The sequence below is a fragment of the Polypterus senegalus genome, chromosome 17 (assembly GCF_016835505.1).
Source record: "Polypterus senegalus isolate Bchr_013 chromosome 17, ASM1683550v1, whole genome shotgun sequence".
Taxonomy (NCBI): domain Eukaryota; kingdom Metazoa; phylum Chordata; class Cladistia; order Polypteriformes; family Polypteridae; genus Polypterus; species Polypterus senegalus.
This window is the reverse complement of record NC_053170.1, coordinates 91,399,067-91,421,268: the sequence shown is the minus strand read 5'-3', so window position 1 is coordinate 91,421,268 and position 22,202 is coordinate 91,399,067. Positions and strand designations below refer to the sequence as shown.

The 22,202-nt window shown below is 40.4% G+C and overlaps 1 protein-coding gene across 2 annotated transcripts in view; it reads left to right on the top strand.

Moving 5' to 3' along the window:
- The window catches only part of ubald2 (UBA-like domain containing 2), a 31,123-nt gene that overhangs the window by 1,589 nt on the left and 7,332 nt on the right, over positions 1 to 22,202 (top strand). The window contains exon 2 of one of the 2 annotated variants that reach the window (XM_039739964.1): positions 11,571 to 11,627. The exons of the other annotated variant lie outside the window; for it this stretch is intronic. Coding sequence (XP_039595898.1) covers positions 11,571 to 11,627 — 57 coding nt within the window. The remainder of the gene's footprint in view (positions 1 to 11,570; positions 11,628 to 22,202) is intronic. 2 annotated transcript variants of the gene reach the window in all.

Genomic DNA, 22,202 nt, shown 5'->3' with positions numbered 1-22,202 from the left:
ATTGGCCAACTAAAAAGATTACGAAATGCAAGCTTTCGAGGTAAATCCGGTCCCTTCCTCAGGCAAGATGCGATTTCTTTCCTCAATCACAACAACCAGTCGATAAATGTATCCTTCCATCCCTCCATTTTCCTAATTTACTTATCCAGAGCAAGGTCACAGGGAAGCTGGAGCCTGGCCCAGCAAGCATCGGGCACAAGGCTTCCATATTTCCAAAAAATGCTGTAAATTGGGTAAGTGGCAGTAAAGCCATGAGTCTGTTTTTTGCACTTTTTAAAAATTGGATGTTGTTGTCCCTGTAATGGCAAGCTGATTTAGATGAATAGTTAGAACTTTATTTGTCCCCAGGGTAGAATTTGCCTTTTAACTGAAGTTGTCAATAAATAAGTAATTTTTTCTTTTTATGAGAAACAACAAACCCTACTCTAAAATACACCCCAGTGACAAAAAAGAAAGTAACCTTTTGACTGGGCAGTCCCAGTGAGGCACTATAAAGGAGATCCAGACGCGTTTCTCCACACACATCTGCTGAAAAGTTTGCTGCCTAAAAATCTTGACTGTTAGTGTGTCACAGAGTAAAAGTAATAGTATTAATATTATATGCTTTTTTATCTAATCACTAAGCAATTAAAAATGATTATGATAAAAGGCATGCTCCCTGTACAAATCTTTAATCAAGTAATGAACAGTTCCAAATTAAAACAAGATAACCCCTTGATCCTTGAAGATCAAAGGTGGTCTTGTCCTGTAGAAATGCTGACCCATGCATAGTCCTACATGTTTGTCACATACCACTGATGCATTCCTTACTGTCTTTCATGCTATATTTTAAACACTTTGTTCACACAAATACAGAATTGCAGTTTTAAAAGAAAGCCACACACTGCAGTGTTCTCAAATTGTTAAAAGTCAAAAAAGTCTGCATAAAAATTATATTAAAAATACATGTTTAAATTTTGATCTAAACAGTATTGCAAGCAACATGGTTAGTGGCTAAAGCACTGGGTTTTAAATCTGTGTTCCTGCCCCAACCTCATTCTATGACCCTAATAAAGTCACAGTGTGTCACTCTCTAGTTGTAAAATATCTAGTATTTTATTACATCCCAGTTTGGGAAGTCACCTTGGATGAAGGTGTCCGCATCATGTAAAATATTAATTAAGCCTGTAAAATTTAATTCATCCATTTTCTAATCTGACCATTTCCATTAATAGTTTAGAAACTGAAGCCTATCCTGGTATCACTGGGCAGGAACCCGCTTTGGGTATTACCAATAAATTCCCTTTGCTTATTTCAGTTCATTTACATATCCATTCAATTGCTACCAAGGGAATGACTCAGTTCTGGGCAGGACACAAATTGTTTCAATTTGTTTATTCCATCCATCCAGATTGACACTCCTTATCACATTACAGGGTCATGGGTAACTTAGGATCATCTCAGTCAGGGGTCAACCTGGATACGACGCCAGTCCCACACAGCCATTTGATGACTGGCATTCATCTGTCCGTTTTCTTAACCTTATTTTTAGATTACAGAGACACTGGGAGAACAGCCTTGTCACCGTAACATCAAACTTAAGGGTGGAAGCAGCTCTGGAAATGACACTTGGGTTTTTAGTTTAACTTATTCATTACAAATGGTACATTCTGAATATACTGTGTGTGTGTGTGTGTGTATATATATATATATATATATATATATATATAGTGTGTATGTATGTTCTTTTCTGAAGACTTAACGTTGGCATGTTTTAAAATTTCAATAGCACATTGTGCTGCAAGTTTTTACCAAAATGGTTAAATGTTACACACTAATTTTCTTAAAGCTGCTAAAAAAAGTCACTGTTGCATTGTACTTGTGAACTTTTTTTTTTTTTAGTAACAGTATACTACGCTTCAAATCACAAGATGGTAAGCCCGTGATAGTACTGCTGGGAAAATTTATCATCTGTGAAAATAAGAAGTGAGAGCTGCTCTTAAAGTGCTGGGTGGCACATTTTTGTTCTTGTGCCTTTTTTCAATTAAGGGTTCCTTTAGTGGTAACCTTGACAATTGGGCAATACCTTGACCTTTCATTTTTTTGTCAGTTTCTGTTGTGGTGAGCACTGAGCGTAAAGAAGGAAGTGTGACTTGAGTTTTGTTATGGATGGGAACATTGGGTTCTTTCGCAATAACTGAATATGCAGTTATCACGACTTACTGAAGAAAGGCGTTAGTGCGAAAAGTACAAACGACCGCCAAGGACACACGTTTCGGCTAATTTAAACTGACGGGGCGATGTATTGGCGGGTGGTTTCCCCATAGTAGCTCCTTTTTACCACACGACAGGTCTGCTGACGCTTTTTTTTCCCAAACGGTGCGTTGCCAAACAAGCTTCGAGGGTGTCAAGATCAATGTCCTTGTTTCATTAGATTATGTCGCGCTTGCATTTTTCATCAACCTAGTCAACTCTTTAACTTCTCGGCCGATTTGCAGTCGTCCATCTTTCATTGTATTTTATCATGTGAACTTAACGTTCACTTTTCCTGTTTTTCTGAGCCCGAGCTCCTGGCACAAACGCGTCTTTTGTTTCGGCTAGCGTCCGCTACTGCGCATGTGTCCTGCACGTGTCCGAAGCTTGCGTCACAGCATGAAAGGCGTGTCTACACCTTGCCTGGCTGCGCCTAGTGCGCGAGTTTGAGCCAACTGGTTTAACCAGCGCAAGCGCAGAGTGCCGAAAAATCTCGGCTCGGAGTCTGGTGAAGGGCTGCATGGGAAGATGCCGGAGGCACGGAACCGTGACTTGAGAGTATCAGAAGCAAGATTTCGCTCGCCTTTAACGTTTAGTCATACATACCGACCAACCCATTTTGTTTCATTTGCTTCCTGTGAGTTTACCCAGCTATAGGCTGTCGTCCTGTCCAGGAAATGTTACTGCCTAGCGCGGGATACTTGCTGGGATAAACGTGCGGTGTTAGAAAATGGATATATGGTTGTTGTAGGAAAGCCCACAATGATCAATAGGTTTTTTTTTCGTTTTTGCACCGCCGCATACCATTTGGAATGACCAGGCGTAGCATAACGAGGTTAATGTTTGCTGGAATAGCCCTATGTGGTAGGATATTGATAGATCACTCGAAAGAGAGACAGTTATACTAGGATCTGGTTATACCTTGTGGAAAGATAACATCAGAACCAAATTGTGACTGTGTATATGATCAGTTCGGTTTTACTGTCCCAAGAGGGAAATCTGGATTGTCAGGTTTTACAGAGAGACCATGACGTAACATAAAAAACACAACCATCAAACAAAAACTTGCTACAAGTAAATACACTTATGGTGAAACATTAGATTAAATGCATGGCACCTAAAAATTAAACCAACATTTAGGCTTGTGTAATGCTGGATTTACATATGCAGTTTTCTCTTTTGGGGAAATTATATTTTTGTCATTGTTTCTGAGGAGACATGCAAGTAAGAATCTTGCTGCCTTCTGCACACCTGAGAATAAACTTGATGCGAACCAGTGATCAATGGAAGGTGAAGATGTGGCATTAAACCTAAATATCCACGCAGGTGAATGCAAAACATGCCCCTTTTTCTGCAAACCTGCTTATCCTGAGCAGCGTTGCAGTGAAACTGGAGCATATCCCAGCAAGCATCAGGTACAAGGCAGGACACAAGTTAAAAGACACAACAATTAACATCCTTAGTATTGTGCCTTTTATAAAGCCTTTTTATGAGACCATTCCAGGTGTTTTACAAATGCAAAGCTGTAGTGCAGGTTTGTTTTTTTTTACAAGCAAGGAGGCGGGTAGGTTAAGTGGCTACTTAGCATCGTGAGTCAAAGGATATGACTAAACTTGCATTCTTCATTTGTGTGTGTGTATACAGTTAAAATCCTGATTATCCGAGGGGTAATGTGGACCAATGCTACCTTGGATAACTGAAAACTTAGATACAATGGATGGCTGCACTCATTTTGGATTAAAAATTGTGGATGTATTATTTAGTGCAGTATTATTTTAAGAGTCTCTTCATGCCTTAGTGGATTATATAAAAACAAAGAAAAATTCACACACTTATTTTACAAGTATAGTATTTATGTGCTTGGTACAGTATTTTATGAATTGTAAGAAATTACACTTACGGGTTGGCCTTGGATAGTGTAGAACCTCGCTTAACTGGGTTGCAGGTAATCGGGGTTCTACTGTATATGCAATAATACCTGTCAAAAGTCTGGACACAGTTAGTAATGCTCATGGATTTTAGTAGAAATTGATAACTTTTTTTAATCAAGGTACCATTAAAGTGAATTTAAAAATACAGCCAAGATATTACTAGTGTTTCTAATGGCAATGGCTGCTTGAAATGACTGATTTATTTATTACTAGCCGCCCCCTGTGACTCTGCCCACGTAGTAGTGAAACAGGGCAGTGATGAGGTCCCCACCCGGCTCCCTACTCCTGACGTCACGCTTCCCCCTCCCCTCGGCCCGCAGCCTCTGTCTCGGATTAGCGTGATAATTTTGCTCCTGCAAGTGAACTATGATTCTTAGCGTGATGAGAGAAGTTGCAAAATCAACTGGAATGTTCAAGAAAATTCTAGAAAAAAGCCTGATCTAAATCCATTAAGTAGTTCTCTCGTTCACTCGCTAAGCGGAGGTAAGGTACACACCTCAAGGCTCTTGTGTGAGTGAGGAGGTCCTCGCCTCCCTCTCCTTGGCCTGCTGCGTGTCTCTCGGATTCTTGCAAATAAATCAGTACCGCAAGTGAACTATGATACTTAGTGCAATGAGAGAAGTCGCAAAATCAACTGGAATGTTCAAGCAAATTATATTTAAAAAAACCAGATCTAAATCTGTTAAGTAGTTCTCCCATGAAAAGTGGACAGACGGAGCTTCACTCGCCAACCCCCATGTTTGGTTTTCCGGATACGCACTTTTAAGATTTTTTTTTCTTTGAATTGTTGCTATTTCGTTGGTTTCACTTTTATTTCAGAACTTCGTTAAAAACAATATTTGGAATCTGTCGAGTCCCAACATGCTAAATCTTTTAAATGAGATCCGTGAGACAAGTGTTTAATGACTTTGTACCATAATTCAGGATAGGTTTCTCTGTTTGGAATTTCAGCACAGACAAAATGATCTACATCATCAGCAGTTAGTAATTTTTTTTTTGCAAAGTAACCAGTAAATGCATGCAAGGTCAATTTTTGAATTTCTCTGACTTAGGGCTCATTTATACTCCACGCTTAGAACGCCTATGTGCCTGCATCATGGCTGCCACGCGTTCCCAGTGTTCATTTGACGCATCCTTTGAGCTGGTCCTCAGAAATTAACGTGATGCAAGTTGCAGTACCAGCAAAAAGTCGGGGGGTGCAGTGTGCTAAAAGTTGGAATGTGACGTCAGAGTTTCTGGTTACTGTCTACATGTGACAGAAAGCCGCTTTGCGGATCATACAAGGTCAATGTGCGTGCTTCGATGTTTGATGAATGGTTCGATGTGGTGAAGCAAAATGCCAACATACAAATGCATTCGTGGTGCTTTTATATTCAAGCGTCGCATATTCCCGATTATAACGACACGATACATTTTTAAAAGTCTCACATACCGTCTTCTGTGCCGTCTTTTTTTTTTTTTTTTTACTAGGGCTTTCTTTCGGTCCTGACAGTAGCGGCAAACAGCAATAAATCACCACACAAAATATATTAAATGTATAATATTCCAACTCTCTGCACATTTAGAATCCTAAGATTTATACTTGATATCACTTTCATGATGAAATGTATTAAAGTATGTTAAGTTTTACAGATAAATCCTTAATTTTGTTTAAATAATGAATACTGTTAATAATTACACACATGGGGTTGACACAGTGGCGGAGCAGTAGCACTGCTGTCTCGTAGGGAGTCACATTGCTGGTATTCTCTGCCTGGAGTTTACATGTTTCCCTGCTGGTTTCCTTTCAAAGATGTGCAGATTTGGTGACACTAAAGTGACGTTAGTGTATGTGAGTGCTGGTATTCACCTTGCGATGAGCTGATGCCCGTCCAGGGATTGTTTCAGCCTCGTGCCCAATGCTTGCTGGAATGGACAAATCCCTGGATTGATGGATTTAATCATTAAACATCCTTTTTTTTAGAGATATTGCGGTAAGGTGCCATTGGAATTTAATGGGTGTTCCAGGCAATTCCCAACACAGCGAAGCCAAACCTGTTCTCACTGTGATGATATCTCGCACTGCCACCTGGTGGATTCCTCCGGATTTTCATAAAGTACACGCGCAAGTATAAACAGTACAATGCTTGTGTAGCAGGAGCGTCCGATGCAGCATGCGTGAAGTTTAACTCCCGGCCTTAAACTTCAAAGCCTTACAATATTTACATACTTCTGACATATCACTTATGTCCATTTATTTGATCTCTATTCGCCTTTTCGTTATTTCTCCGAGTAATAATTTCTCTTTGTTTGTGCTAATGCTATCTTTACTTTTTTTTTTTTTGACACTTTTGTTTTTTTCTGCTTTCATATTCTATATCTTGCTGTGCATGTGTATCGTGCCTACTTTTTTTTTTTTGTCATTTGAATTCCACTGCTTTCATTATCTCTAACCTGCTCTGCATGTGTCTGGCCCCCTTGTTTTTTAACCTCTTTATGACTTTTTTACTTTTTGTGCTTTTTGTCTTTTATTTCTGACCTCGCTTTATCCTGTTTTTTTTCCAATGACAACTGGTCTGTGGTGATGATTTTCCCTTTTTTCGAGTAATTTCCATTTGTTTGCGCTACTGCAAACTTTACTTTCTTTTTTTGATACTTTCTAATTTTCCTGCTTGCATAGTCTTTAACTTTCTCTGCGTTTGTATCACGCCAGCTTTATTTTTTGAGCCTTTTCAATTCCACTGCTTTCATAATCTCTAACCTGCTCTGCATGTTTATAGCGCCAACGTTTTTGAACGTCTTTATGAAGTTCTACTTTGTCTTTTAATTCTGAGCCTGATTGGACGTGCTTTTTTTTTTTTCCAGTTCCACTTGTTCCGGGCTGATTATTACTTTCTTTATCTTCTGAATTTGCACCTAGATCTTTTTTGCATTTTTTTTCTCTCCATCGCTTTTGAGTCTCTCTTCTTCATGCTGCTCTTTCTTCTTTGCTTAGTCGTTGACGTTTCATCTATAACGTATTGTCCTTATACGCTTTATATGCGCTGAGAGCCCAGGATCTGTGTGTGTATAAAGCCTTTACACGACTGAGTGTTTTGCTGCCTGTGGTCTTATTTGATATTGTTTGTAAGTAGGGTGTGTCTTGTAAGAATCTTATGTTCTACATCCCCATGAGACGGTCCTGGGTCAATCTCTTGGCACAAAGTCTCGTGTTTAAGGTCCCCGCGAGACACTCTGTGATCAATCTCTTTCATCTCGCGGGTCTTTTAAGTGTCTTCCATGATCTTATAAGATCATGTCTCGTTTCTCTCCCAGGATTTTTTTTTTTTTTTATAATATAGATAGATCTAGATATATATAGATTTACATAGAAGTGCAAAGCCCCATTTTCCACAGCTATTCCTTCAGCATTTAAATGGTCAGCTTCCGTAGCTTATCCGTAATTAATCATTGTTAATGCTATCTGGTTAATGGAGAAGTTTTTATAATTCCATTAGCAGAGCTGAAACTTGTTCTGTTAAGTTCACTTGTGTTTGCAAGGTACTGGCATTTCTAAAGTTCAGTTTTGGATTCAGTAATGGTCAAAATGTAACAGCTTTCTCAAGAAATATGTCAGGCTGTTGTGTTTTTTGAAGGTTATTTCTGGTGACCGATTGCTAAGAAAATGTGGATTTCATAAAAAGGTGGCCATTTTTGAACTCTGACCTGATTTTCAGGAATGCCAGTACCTTGCAGCTCAAGTGAACAGGATAACAAGTCATCATGCACACAGTACCATGCAAAAGTCTTAAAGTATACAAAGATCCTTTTCAAGCTAGAATGCTGGGCAGTAAGGAATTACAGTATATGCTCATCAAAGCACTAAAATCTACATTGATAATAATGAAAAGTAACACCGATTTATTCTGGCTTTTTTTTTTTTTCTTCAAAGACAAATTGATATCTTCTGAAATGATTAGGCAATACAGGTTTGGTTCCCAAAACTCTCCTGGAGACACCTCAGTGGTTGCTTGTATGCAAAGAGCGAACATAATTAATTTAATGTTCTAGTAAACAGTTTAAAAAATAAATGGCAGTTATTGGATAGTAACCACAAATACTAGGGTGGACATGGCTAAGCTATTGTTCTTTGACCTAAAATCTCTCTCACACACACACACACATTTTTTTAAACAACAAGGCTATATAGCACTACTAGCAGTAGCACACCTAACTGGATTTTCATGGTGTGGTTTTCAACCTGTCCTAAGAGATATTTGAAGAAACTGGTCAAGATGAAAGCACAGTAAAAGACCCAAGAAACTGTCTGTGCCTGAGGAGCACTACTTAAATATCACTTCCTTAAGGGACAGAAGCTAAAGCAGTGAAGTGCTTGCTCAGCATTTGGCACCAAAGGTACAATGCAGAGGAGTCTTTAAAGAAATGCCTCTGTAGGGTGTGTTGTATTGAAGAAATTATTCTTGTGGAAATGCAACAAGCAAAATATACTGTATTGCAGTTAAAACAGAGTATAGACTGACGACCACTTCTGCAAAGTCTTCAGGAGCGAGTCCATCCTAGAAATTCTTAGTTCCCAATGAGGCCTGTATGTTCGTAGAAGAGCTGATGAGAAGTAAACTGATGCTCGCCTACTGAATTTGTGAAGCATGGCGTCCGCTTTGTTGTGGTCTGGGGTGCATTTCAGCCAACAACGTAGGGCATCTGGTCAGAATTCAGTGATGATGGTTGAGGTCTTGGATTTGATTAATGATGTTTGAATTGTTCAGGAAAATAACTTATTGGGAAAACTTAATCTTTCAGCGCAATAGTGACCTCCAAACATAATTAAGAGCCAACTTGGAGCAGAAGTCTGCACTTGGAGTACTCACGATTTTAGATCAGCCACCCGTGAGCCCTCACCTCAACAAAAACAGCAAACGGCATCCAAAGTATCCTAGTGGCATCCTAGTGATGCCTGAAAAAATACACCACGGTGAATTGCTTTAGCTTTGAATTTGAGGGGAAGGCTCCACAAAATACTGCCTTATTTTGGAAATGCACTGTGTCCTTGTTACTTTTTATCATCCCAGGGATTATTTGTGTTTGTTTTAATATTGCATACTGTTTCATGAGCAGATACGTACTTTCTCTGTAGATATGGTAAGAGGATTTTTAAAAAATGATTTCCTTGGGTAGCCAAAGACTTTTATACACAGTACAGTGTACAGTAATCCCTCGTTTATCGCGGGAGATAGGTTCCAAGGCCGGCCACAATAACTGAATTTACGCAAAGTAGCACCATATTTATTTAATTATTTAATGTGTATTTGGACGTTTTTAAACCCTCCCTGTACTGTTTACAACCCACCCTTTACTCTATTAACAACAGGAACCTACCTAACATTTCCTGTGGCACCTCTTCCACGGTTTCCGAAGGTGTATCCGTAGTAGTAGTAGGAACTGGCTCTTTTTTGCGAGGCTGCAAAAACATTGTGATTGGCAGTTGCTGCCGCTGCCTCTTTTTCCGGTCGAAGAGCAGCTTGTAGGCGGTCATGACGTCGTCGACCTTGTTGCAAAATTGGACCGATCGAACCATATCGTCGTCCCATTCCTGTGACCGCTCTTGCAGATCCTTAGCCAGTCTGCAGCCACAGCTGCGAACGTTCTCCCTTCCTTCAACATATCCAGAAGTTTCACCTTCTCAGCGATCGTCCTTATTCTTCGTTGGCGTTTAGGCTCAGCACCAGCCTTGGAAGTTTGGGAGCCATTGCAGGGGGTGAAAACTGAAGAGAAGTTCAACACAAAGAAACCACAAAAAAAATCACACACAGTACAGTGTAAAGTAAACTGCTTGGTGAGAAAGCTTGAAGCTAAATGGCCGCGACAGAGAGACAAGGGGAGGTGCTGTGGGATCTGGGCATCAGTCAAAGCACCAATCATGGTCCCGTGTTACAACGCACCTAGTCACCGAACTTGTTTTGTTGTTCTTAGACTAGGAAATACTACTACTGTATTTAAAAACCCGCGAAGTCGTGAATCCGCAAAAAGTGAACCGCGAAGTAGCGAGGGATTACTGTATATGCTGCATCACCTCGTGTATTGGTGATGATTGGGATTGTCAGGATTCTTCCTTTGTCTGGACTCCCTGCTTTGATTTCATTTATTATTTTATTGAATGTTTATTATCGTACATATTATGTATAAATGCTGCCTTTTTGCCCTGCATTTCCTTTTATTTATTGTTGGCTTACTTTACAGACGGCAAGTGTATGTAAGAACTAACCCTTTTCACACAACTTGCTGGGTAAACTTACTTCCTCTTAGTTAGTCAGCGATGCATTGTGTTTATTTCACCTCGGCTTCCAAAATTTTAATTTTTGAGATAAAGAAAGTATTGTTTTTATAACAAAAGCTTTAAAAGTAGACAAAGGCGATACGTTTTTTGTTGAAGTATTTCCATATTATTACCAAAGTAAGTTTAACTCTGTTTTACCAGTATAGTGACAGTTTCTGGTCTCTTTCCGTTTTTCATTGACGTTATTATACTGCAATATAGTTATAATCCTAGAAACTAACCATGTTTTGATCCAAGACTACCTAGCCAATATTTATTTTAGGATTTGTTTCAAGTTTTTCCATGTTTGTTTCATATTGGTTATGTTCCTGCCATGAAACATTATATGTGTTTTTAAACTTAAAGTTCACATTGCTAGACATTAAATAACAATGTCGTCTCATTGCAGTTATGTTAGCAGGAGCAGGTGCCGTTTTTCATAGGGGTGTTCTGAGAAGACCCCAGTGTGCAGTTTTCCATTACCTCCAACTCTCGCACATTAACTCCAAGACAAGCCCTCTCAAAAGCCGATTCCCACATCAGTAGGATACCAGAGTCGTTCCAGCTTAAGAAATCCAGCACAGATTTGACCCAAAGGCTGTCCTTAAACTTTATGCTTGCATCAGATTTGAGGCTATAAAATAAAATTTGATCCTTTGTCTGTTTTGATGGCTTCGACCCATTTTCTCCTCTTTGCTTCATCAATCGGAAAATATGAAGAAAAATTGGAAAGGGTCAGTTTTGTTTTGAATTTGAATACAGGGGGACACTACAGAAGCCCCTGTTTTACAATGCAGCCATTGTTTTGGATAACTATAAGGGATTTCATCTGTCGACGCCACCAAGCAATATATGTGAGTGTGAAAAGGGTTAATTCTTCAGTTTCTTTAGATTTACAGAAAAGAACGCAACAATCTAACCTATTAAAAAAGTGTCATTTTGTAATATTCGATCCAAAACCACTAAAACAGATGGGGCTGTTCTGTTACAGCATTTGGATAGTAGAGAGTATGAGAAGAATGAGCCTGAGCTGTAAATACTGAAAATAACAAAAGACTTTGCTTCTTTGAACCTAACCAGTTTTTTTTTTTTTTTTTTGTCTTCCCTTACAATAGACAGCCTTAAGTTCATTTTTTCAAGAAGCCAACGTGCCCAGCCATCACCATCAAATGGTAAGTTTCTCCCGTAATAATCTGAATTTATATTCTAGAATGCATATTCTTACTTCTTGGGATGGCAAGAGTCACATATGTTTCTGGGCACTTTGTTGTTACAAAACTTGAAGTGGGACTAAAACGTCACATGTATTATCTTTTTGTGTCAGCTCGGGAAATTCACTCTCCCATATCTTCCCCACGTGCCATAATAATAACACTGGTCAACAAGCATTTTGCTACTGGGATTCTTTAACAAATTTCACTTGCTGACTGCAAATCTGAAAACCGTTTTCGTCCAGCACGTCCCGTTTTTTTAGTTGTGATGTTCCAGGTTCTGGACAACTAGGGTGACTGGACAGCAAAGATGAATAACCATTTTAATAAAGACAGGTAATTCTACTGGGGATGCCACACGCTACTAACAGCTGTGAGTTGTTTACCTTGTCAGTATTAATTTTATTTAAAAATTATTTATTTTTAATTAGCAGAAAAAATATTTTTCTTATACAGTATGCCTCTTAAGCATAAAGACACAACTTAGACTTGACGCTGCAGTAGGTAGTCGGTTTTACTGTTTCCTTAACATTACATTGCATTTCAGGACATTTTATTCATTAGATTCACCATTACTTTGAAAATTTTGTCAAGTCGATGGACAGAAACGTTGATGACTAAGGAAGACGTTTTTGTTGGTCTTGATATCCATGAACTCTGATGCTTGATGATGAGTTCAAAAGGGAACTGAAGCCCACTGAATCAGCCGCATGGGCATTCGTGCAGGTTGTCCAGAATTTTCTTGGCAGTCACAGACCTTTGTTTTAATAACCACACCTGTCTTTCAGCGGAAGACATTTTTGAAAGAACTCCATTGCCATAAAGCAGTAAAGTGTGCGTAAGACAGAAGGGCTCGGCTGATATGGCTGCCTCACCTTTCTCCTCCTACTCTGTCCTCTGTCAACATCCGCTTTCCTTTTTCTATTCTATTTTTCATTTTTATTACTATTTAATTTTTTTTTTTTTTGTATCAGTATACTGCTGCTGGATTATGTGAATTTCCCCTTGGGATTAATAAAGTATCTATCTATCGCCTTTCGTATCTATCTATCTATCTATCTATCTATCTATCTATCTATCTATCTATCTATCTATCTATCTATCTATCTATTGCCTTTCATATCTATCTATCACCTTTCATATCTATCTATCTATCTATCACCTTTCATATCTATCTATCTATCTATCACCTTTCATATCTATCTATCGCCTTTCATATCTATATATCTATCTATCGTCTTTCATATCTATCTATCGCCTTTCATATCTATCTATCTATTCACCTTTCATATCTATCTATCGCCTTTCATATCTATATATCTATCTATCGTCTTTCATATCTATCTATCGCCTTTCATATCTATCTATCTATCGCCTTTCATATCTATATATCTATCGCCTTTCATATCTATCTATTGCCTTTCATATCTATCTATCTATCGCCTTTCATATCTATCTATCCATCCATCCATAGTGCTTTTATTTAGAGCTTCTTGAACATCAGTCAATTCCGGTCCCAGTAAGGGTTAAAAGCGGTGTGCACTTGTTAGGTGGGTACGTAGTGACGGTTAATCCTCTGACTACCATTTTCAGCCACTGTTCTTTTTTTGCATCGTGTTTTTTTTTTTTATTTTTTTTTTTTTTTAACTAGAATTTACCCATGGGACAACAGTTTAAACTCCCATGAATCATTAAGACGGAGAGAGCGTTGATTGCCTCGTTTTATCATGAGGAGATTTATTTCAAGTTCCCACAACCCATGATGATGATGTGCTTTCTTCTCCAGCACAGTTAAAAGTTCATTTGCATTGAATTTAACAGAAACCCACAGGCTTTTAAAGTTCATAGGAGTTCACACCCTGCTGCGTTGTGTACATTTTGATCTCTATGGGTGATGACCTTTGTGACCTAGATTGTCCTGAAATGTGTTTGTGCGCCGGTGGGCACCATCATTGTTTAAATACATTTCCTGAGGCTTTCCCTCTGGTTTAACTGGGTGTGCTCAGCATTAGAATAAAGGTGTGTGTAGCTCATGGAGGAAGTTCCTTGTTCTTGAGGAAAACAAACAGGGGGGTGGGGGTGGAAACCTGAAAATCAAACAACATACAAAGTGCTGACAAGATTTTGTAAAATGAGATGGCTGGGCCCCAGCACGGGCAGAGGGTCATTATGTACTGTAATTAGTGTTGTGTCTTTTTGGACACCTCCTGAATTGTGTTGTTGATACGCAGAGGTGGCTGTTGGGGTTGCATGGTGGGAGGTGGGGTCCCCCCAGTGTATATTGCTTGCATTTGAAAGCCACTTTCAAATGTGTTTTTGCCCCCACTAACGTATGAGCATTTTTGTCCTTCTTCTCAAGGTTGAGAAACTGTATTATTTTGTCTTCCATCAAATTAAAAAAAAAAAAAAATCTGCATGTGGCAGATGGCAGGCTTTGGTTTTTCAGGCCGGTGTCAATGGCCATTTCCTACTGAGGCCTGTTTTCTTTCTCGCCGTTCATTTGTGCGTTACACAATCCGAGGACACGCTGCATCCTTGAGGAGCCACGTGGGTTGTGTGGCTGCAAGTCTTCCTTGATTTGTCTTCGTTGTGCACTGTGCTGCATATGAAAGCCAGTCTTTGTAAGCGTATTGAGTCTCGCGTGCCTTTGAGTGTCAAAGAGAAGAGAGGGGCTGTTCATGCCATTTATTGATTTTTTTTTTTCTTCTTCTAAATATCCTCCATTCTAAATTCAACAGAGATCTCTAGTGTGTCGAACACTGCTTAAGGCAGCCCATGGGTTTAGTTTGTTTTATTACGTCAGTTGTCTGACTCCTTGGCTGGCAGAGCTTTTTGCCGAGCGTATTTTGTTTTGAAAGCCTTTTGAATGTACAGTGTACTGCTTGGCTGCTCCCATAAAGGAACGGCTCTGGCTTTATTCTCGTAAAATGCATATTCTATTTTGGTCTTCCCCTGTCCTGAAGGAGGACAATTTTAAAACCTGGTACAAGGGTCCAGTGAGCATGGTTATAAAGCAGTGTACACGATAACAAAGCAGACAAAGCCATCATTTCATTCAGCCAGACGACTCAAAACCGAATTTAGCTTCTTTATTATGGGGCCAGAAAGGACTTGCAGCCTGTTACAATGTAAGGCAGGGGTGCCCACACTTTTGCGAGCTACTTTTAAAATAACCAGATCAAAATGATCAACCTACATTAAAAATGATATATTTTCTGAATCACAATCTGACTGTGTGGGTGGTTACCTACCAGGTAACGCTTGTGGTTGGTCAGCAAGTCGGCTAACGTCCGCCACGGTGCCCTCTTTCCATTGCGAGAAGCAGATCATAGAATGGTTGAAATAGCTTTACTGTCAAATAACGCAAAGGGTACGCGACACATGTTTCGCCCTAATTCTGGGCTCATCAGGCGTACACACTCACTGCACTCCCTTTTAGGAATCGAACCTCGGGCATCCGTGTCAGAGGCGAAGCCGTTCACGTTGCGCCACGGCGTGTGGTTCGTTTATTTGACAGTATGTAGATCGGGGTAATTACACAATGTCAACAACCTAGTCAGTTATTGTTATTGTTATTATATCTAAAGCTTTAAAGTCACCAGGCATGTCGGACTTGCTGACTGCATTTCGTGATGTCATCACCTGACCATGCAGCCTTTTTATGCTTCATTTTAGTTCTGCATTTTTCAAGTCTATATGTGATTTGCTACAGGAATTTATGTTTTTAAGGTTTAAATGCTTTTCTATAAAAATAAAAATAAAAAACTTTGCCCGTTCTGGCACTTTACAACAGAGGGTGTGGGTCACAGAGAAAAAGCTTAAAAGCCAAGACAGCTGTCGAGTTTTGATCCGTGCCTTCCGTGTTTCTGATGGACCTTTATGACAACAAAAGGGGATCTGGAAATACTCGTTTCTGTTGCGTATTCCTGGTACGGTTTTTCTCGTGCCAAGGGTACTTTTTCTATTCATTTCTGTGAATTCTCATGTAAATGCATGAGTAAATTGGAACAAAACCAACCACGTTCCTTAACTTCGTCCTCTTGGAACTTTTTCTGCTGTGCGGATTATCAACTCCTCCAGGTCTGCAGTTCAGAGATGGCATAGTGCTGTTCAGTTGATCAGGAGCTCCGGTCAGGGTGCCCCCATGATATACTTCCCTTGCTGGTGTTCATTGCCCTTCAATCACCTCTAACTGCTGGCCTACTTCTGTACTACCATCCATTTTGTTTTATTAATTTATTTATTTTATTCCTTTAAGTAGAATTCACAACTTCTCAAGGCTGGGATGGAGTGGGGTAGGTGGGCTTTGTGGGTAATTTTGGTGTTTCCTTTTTTACTTTCTCTCATATTGTACCAATTAAATTTATGGTTAATAAAAATTTGATTCCCCGAAAAAAAAAAAAAATAATGAACCACTTGGCATAAAAAGTTTACTGTGATTTGACCTGTTGGGAGGAAAGCGCACGCCGGGGCATGAAAGGTTGTTGCGTAGGAAGGCTAAGTGCTAAGCTATCGCACCCAGCTGGTTGTCTTTTAAAATGACTGAATCTCATAATATTGGTGTTTTTTTTTTTTATTGACATATGGAAACTCATGTATAATGTGTGTTTAATCAATAACTGTCTTGGTTCGAGAAATGCACGTAATGCTGAGTTTTTAAGCTTTTCCTCCATGCCCCGTAGACTGTAATGTAAAGTGCCAGTGCATGGGAAGGTGTTTTATAAAATTTATAGCAAGCGCTTAACTTTAGAACTCCGCTTCACATGGCAAATGCATATATACTGTGTGCGTGAAGAAATAACATCAACTAAAAAGATACCAAACTTATCCCTTAAGACACCTTACCCTAAACTGCTTACTTTACCCTTAAACAGTTTAACTCTTTTTCACAATAAGATACAAATGAAATGGAGCCAGTAATTCTCCCTTGTTTTCATTCATACCTGTGTGTATTCATTGTGAACTCTCTTTTAATTCCGACCTGGTAACTGCTTCCAGTGTCATGCCCGAGATATCCGGAACACTTCTGGGTCGTGTGGAAACCAGGGCAGTGCCCTCTGGGGGGGTACACAAAGACAAGGCTGTGTTTCTGGACTCCCAACTCCCATGCCACCTTGTGGATGTCGTGTAGGGGAAACAAACTGCTCCTGGTATGCCCAGTCCATCCATTATGGCTTCCTAACCGAGCAAGAATCCATCCTTCCTCCATGGCACCTACAATAACTTATAAAATAAAAGATATGCAGTTTGCTCTGACGGATAAAGTGATTTGGACAAGCAGTAAATCTCAACCACCACAGAAGGAAGCTTTTTACTTTGCAGCCATTTCAAGTTAGAAATGCTGCCAGTGACCTTAATAGCCCGAGAGGCAGGGAGAGAAATGGGGGAGCCAACGCATCCCTCCCCAAGACCTTATCCTTTATAGGTAACACGTGGCACAGTCTCGACACTTGTCAACACTGCCCCTCTTCTGTATAAAAATGGAAACGCTGTACATCAGTATAAATGAAAACCACAAACTCTGAACTGAATTTTGTGTGACACTGCAGGAAGTGTCCCCAAGCAGTAATGTTTATTGGGATGCACTTTATTTTAGTAGAGTCCTCCAGTCCTGTGTTGAAACACCTCCTCAGTGTATGAGATCGGCATCTGCACTCCTCAAGTTTGATATCAAGTACAGGGTGGTCCAGATCTAATTATGCAGATCCAGATCGTCTGGATGACTTTGATTTATGTGGGGATGAGTCCGGTTCGGCGCGAAGACGATTCTTCATGTCGTCAGTTCGCACATTTCTCGATAGTCTATGTAATAAACTTAATAAATTATAGTGTAATGAAAATTACATAATTAGATCTGGACCACCCTATAGAAGTTGTGAAATGCGTCTCTGGTCCCTGTGTAGGCATTTGAAGTGACGCATTCTGTCACCAGTGCATAACTGGCCCAGGGTGACATAGAAATATTTGTGTATGTAAAGCCAACCTGTTCTGTTCATTTATGGAAGTGTAGTGTAAACGCTGAAGGGCTGGAGAAGGGGCTCCACAGCAAAAAATGGTGGCGCTAAGTCCACCTGGAGAATTAGTTGGGTGTTTCTTCACTTGATCCTTCGTCACACTTCGTGTCATTGTGGAGTCCTCATTAAGATGACAAAAAGCAGCAACTCGCCTGAGAGCATTGGAGTTGTGCCGTATTACCCCTAGAATTCTGTACCTGTATTCTGTATGTGGAGAGCCTGTTAGAGGGGGAAAAAAAACAAAATTTTCTAATAGAAAGAAAAATGGAGAGATGGACACCTTTTTTTTTTTTTTGAACATCCCTTTCATCACTCCGTGGGGGAGGCCAGAGAGGTTCGGCAGGCTCTGTGATGAGGAAGTTGCTGCAAGCTCAGTCTTGCCTTGTTTTTGTTGTGATGAATTGCATCATGCCAGCTGCAGGCCGTGTTTTGAGGGGAATGGGGGTGGCAGTTAGATAAAGAGAGGGGAAGAAGCACAGCAAGAATGTCGTCTGCTGCCAGCCTGGTAATAAATGCATGTGGTCTTGTGACTTCTCGTAGGAACTGGAAATAAACAGGGGGATGAGTATGACGCTACAAAGAACACTATCAGGAAACCAGACTTCACGAGCTACAGTACATACTGCAATGGCTGCTGACTAACTAGTGGGTTAAAGGGCACTTGGAAAGCCAAAGCCTTCATACAGGAGTTAAACAATAAGGAAGTGGCAGATCGTTATAAATACTAACAAAGGCAGGAAAGTGTGCAACTTTCACACCCGCACTTTTTAAATTAAGAAATGTGTCGGATGAAGAGGGCTTGATCACAGGATCTTGCTTCAGAGATAATGAAACTGAAGAGATTTCTGGGAAGAGAGCTGTGGTCAACCGGCAGGCTCCTCCCTCGTGGCCATCACGGAGTTGCACATGACAGTTGAAGATTGTTTAAATCTAACAGTACATAAAGTAAAAAGGGCAGACTGTGTGATTCTTTTATTATTATTACAGGTGCTGGTCATAAAATTTAGAATATCATGACAAAGTTGATTTATTTCAGTAATTCCATTCAAAAAGTGAAACTTGTATATTAGATTCATTCATTACACACAGACTGATGTATTTCAAATGTTTATTTCTTTTAATTTTGATGATTATAACTGACAACTAATGAAAGTCCCAAATTCAGTATCTCGGAAAATTAGAATATTGTGAAAAGGTTCAATATTGAAGACACCTGGTGCCACACTCTAATCAGCTAATTAACTCAAAACACCTGCAAAAGCCTTTAAATGGTCTCTCAGTCTAGTTCTGTAGGCTACACAATCATGGGGAAGACTGCTGACTTGACAGTTGTCCAAAAGATGACCATTGACACCTTGCACAAGGAGGGCAAGACACAAAAGGTCATTGCTAAAGAGGCTGGCTGTTCACAGAGCTCTGTGTCCAAGCACATTAATAGAGAGGCGAAGGGAAGGACAAGATGTGGTAGAAAAAAGTGTACAAGCAATAGGGATAACCGCACCCTGGAGAGGATTGTGAAACAAAACTGTGGGGGAGATTCACAAAGAGTGGACTGCAGCTGGAGTCAGTGCTTCAAGAACCACCACACACAGACGTATGCAAGACATGGGTTTCAGCTGTCGCATTCCTTGTGTCCAGCCACTCTTGAACAAGAGACAGCGTCAGAAGCGTCTCGCCTGGACTGCTGCTGAGTGGTCCAAAGTTATGTTCTCTGATGAAAGTAAATTTTGCATTTCCTTTGGAAATCAAGGTCCCAGAGTCTGGAGGAAGAGAGGAGAGGCACAGAATCCACGTTGCTTGAGGTCCAGTGTAAAGTTTCCACAGTCAGTGATGGTTTGGGGTGCCATGTCATCTGCTGGTGTTGGTCCATTGTGTTTTCTGAGGTCCAAGGTCAACGCAGCCGTCTACCAGGAAGTTTTAGAGCACTTCATGCTTCCTGCTGCTGACGAACTTTATGGAGATGCAGATTTCATTTTCCAACAGGACCTGGCACCTGCATGCAGTGCCAAAGCTACCAGTACCTGGTTTAAGGACCATGGTAACCCTGTTCTTGATTGGCCAGCAAACTCGCCTGACCTATGGGGTATTGTGAAGAGGAAGATGCAATACGCCAGACCCAACAATTCAGAAGAGCTGAAGGCCACTATCAGAGCAACATGGGCTCTCATAACACCTGAGCAGTGCCACAGACTGATTGACTCCATGCCACGCCGCATTGCTGCAGTAATCCAGGCCAAAGGAGCCCCAACTAAATATTGAGTGCTGTACATGCTCATACTTTTCATGTTCATATCTTTCAGTTGGCCAACATTTGTAAAAATCCTTTTTTTGCATTGGTCTTAATTGATATTCTAATTTTCCGAGATACTGAATTTGGGACTTTCATTAGTTGTCAGTTATAATCATCAAAATTAAAAGAAATAAACATTTGAAATACATCAGTCTGTGTGTAATGAATGAATCTAATATACAAGTTTCACTTTTTGAATGGAATTACTGAAATAAATCAGCTTTGTCATGATATTCTAATTTTATGACCGGCACCTGTAGTATTGTTAAAGTGCAGGTAGGTACAGACGTGGCTGAAAATATTCATACCCTTTCTCTTAATTTAAAAAAACAGCTCAGGTTTCGTTGAACTAAACCGAAACTGACAAACCGTATTTGGCATCCACGATTCTTTATATCGCATTTAATAGAACAGGAACGTTGCTTTTGATTAATGAACAAACACGTTATATTAAATGAAACTGACATGGACAAAAGTACTGCTAGAAGACTAATGGTTCATAACATAACCTCTGGAGACAATAACCACTATCAGGGGCTTTCGGTAGCCCCGAGTGACATTTCTGCACTTCTCGGCTGGTTGTCGTCTTCAGTTCTCTCAGGAATGATGGCTGCCTTCTCCCAGCTGTGACTTTTCAGCCCTTTCCACTGATGTTCAGTGGGATTCAGATCAGGACTTGCAGGAGACCATTTCAGACTGTTATTTTTTTTTTTTTTTTCCTCCTCCTTTCTTGGGTCCCGCTGGTTTGACTTTGTGTTGCTGATGGAGTCCCGAATGAGGCACATTATCTACATTGTGAGGGAGCGTCGGTCACATACAGCACTACGGCCATGTGGCACGTTTCCCCAAGTGTTTTCTGGCTCATTGTTGAGGACCCGAGTGACTGGACCAGGCCAAGGGGACACCCATGTAACACCTGATTGCGGCAGATAGATGGTTATTTTTGGAGGGTGGGACTTGACCGTGTAGTCTGCCTGAGGTGGATTGCCGACTAGGATCCCAAGTCGTATGGTAGGTGCAGCAGCCCGCTGTACCAGTTCATGCTCCCCAACCTGACCTGACCTTTCTTAGGTGCATTTTGAGGTCTGTTTTGGGTGGGTATCTAGTTGGAGGACCGGTGACCTACGACTCGGACATCCCCTCATGCTCTGATAGTCTTCTGTGCCCTGCACCTATTCAAAGAAGCAGAAAAATCGTCATCAAAATATCATTGAGCCTCCTCTATGTTTCACGGTAGGGATGGTGCCATTTTCTTTGGAGGCTTCATTGTGTTTTCTGTGAATCCCAGAGTTGCTGTGATTTACCAGAAAGCTCAACTTTTTACTTTCATCTCCCTCATAAGTACTGGAGCTTATCAACATGCATTATGGCAAACTCCAGAGCAGATTTGTGTTTCTCTCTTCTGGTCTCCAACCATTTAGCCCATTTTCAGCCGGACAGTGACAGATGGTGCGACTCGAAACTGTTGTACCTGGAGCTTGATGGGCAGCTTGGGTCCATTGTGAAGTTTACCATTTGAATAGTCTTTGCCTTTGGTCAACTTTTCTCATGCGGCCTCCTCTAGGGATGTAAGCTACTGTCACATAAACGTCTTGATGATAATGGCAACATAGGAACATCCAGCTCTTTGGAGATGGCCTCTTCAACTGTACCTTGACCATGCATGGCTGTTACTGTCTGTCTTGCCTCCTCTGACAACTCTCTGCTCTTCCTTCTTTTTTCCACATTTAAGCGTAGGTTTGCATGGTCTTTTTGGTGGGGTGGGTAAAAAACAAAAAAAAAACTTGGTTAATTCGAATGGTACAGTACCAGAATTTTATTAGTTTTGGTGCCATATGTATTAAATGATATTAACACACTTGCTTTAGTGTGACAGAACACAGTGATCACAAGATGGAAGACACCTCTGATAACCATTGAAAGACCTGAAGGACCACCACAATATGACTGAAGGGGGGGTTCTAATTGTCGTGGGCTGGTTGTTCGAAATCACACAACTCCCAACTTCCACAAGTTTGCCACTAGAGGGGGATATACTGTACTGCAAAAACTGGCTAGACAGAGAAATGGCCTTCGTGAAAATACTCGCACATAACATGAAGCTTCATTACGCACAAAGACATCAAGGAACTACCCAAAGCCAACAAAGTCCCACAACAGAGCACAGGTTCGACCAGCCAAGAAAATCCAAACAATCAAAGCAAGAAAAGGGCAAAGTAAACTCGCCACTGC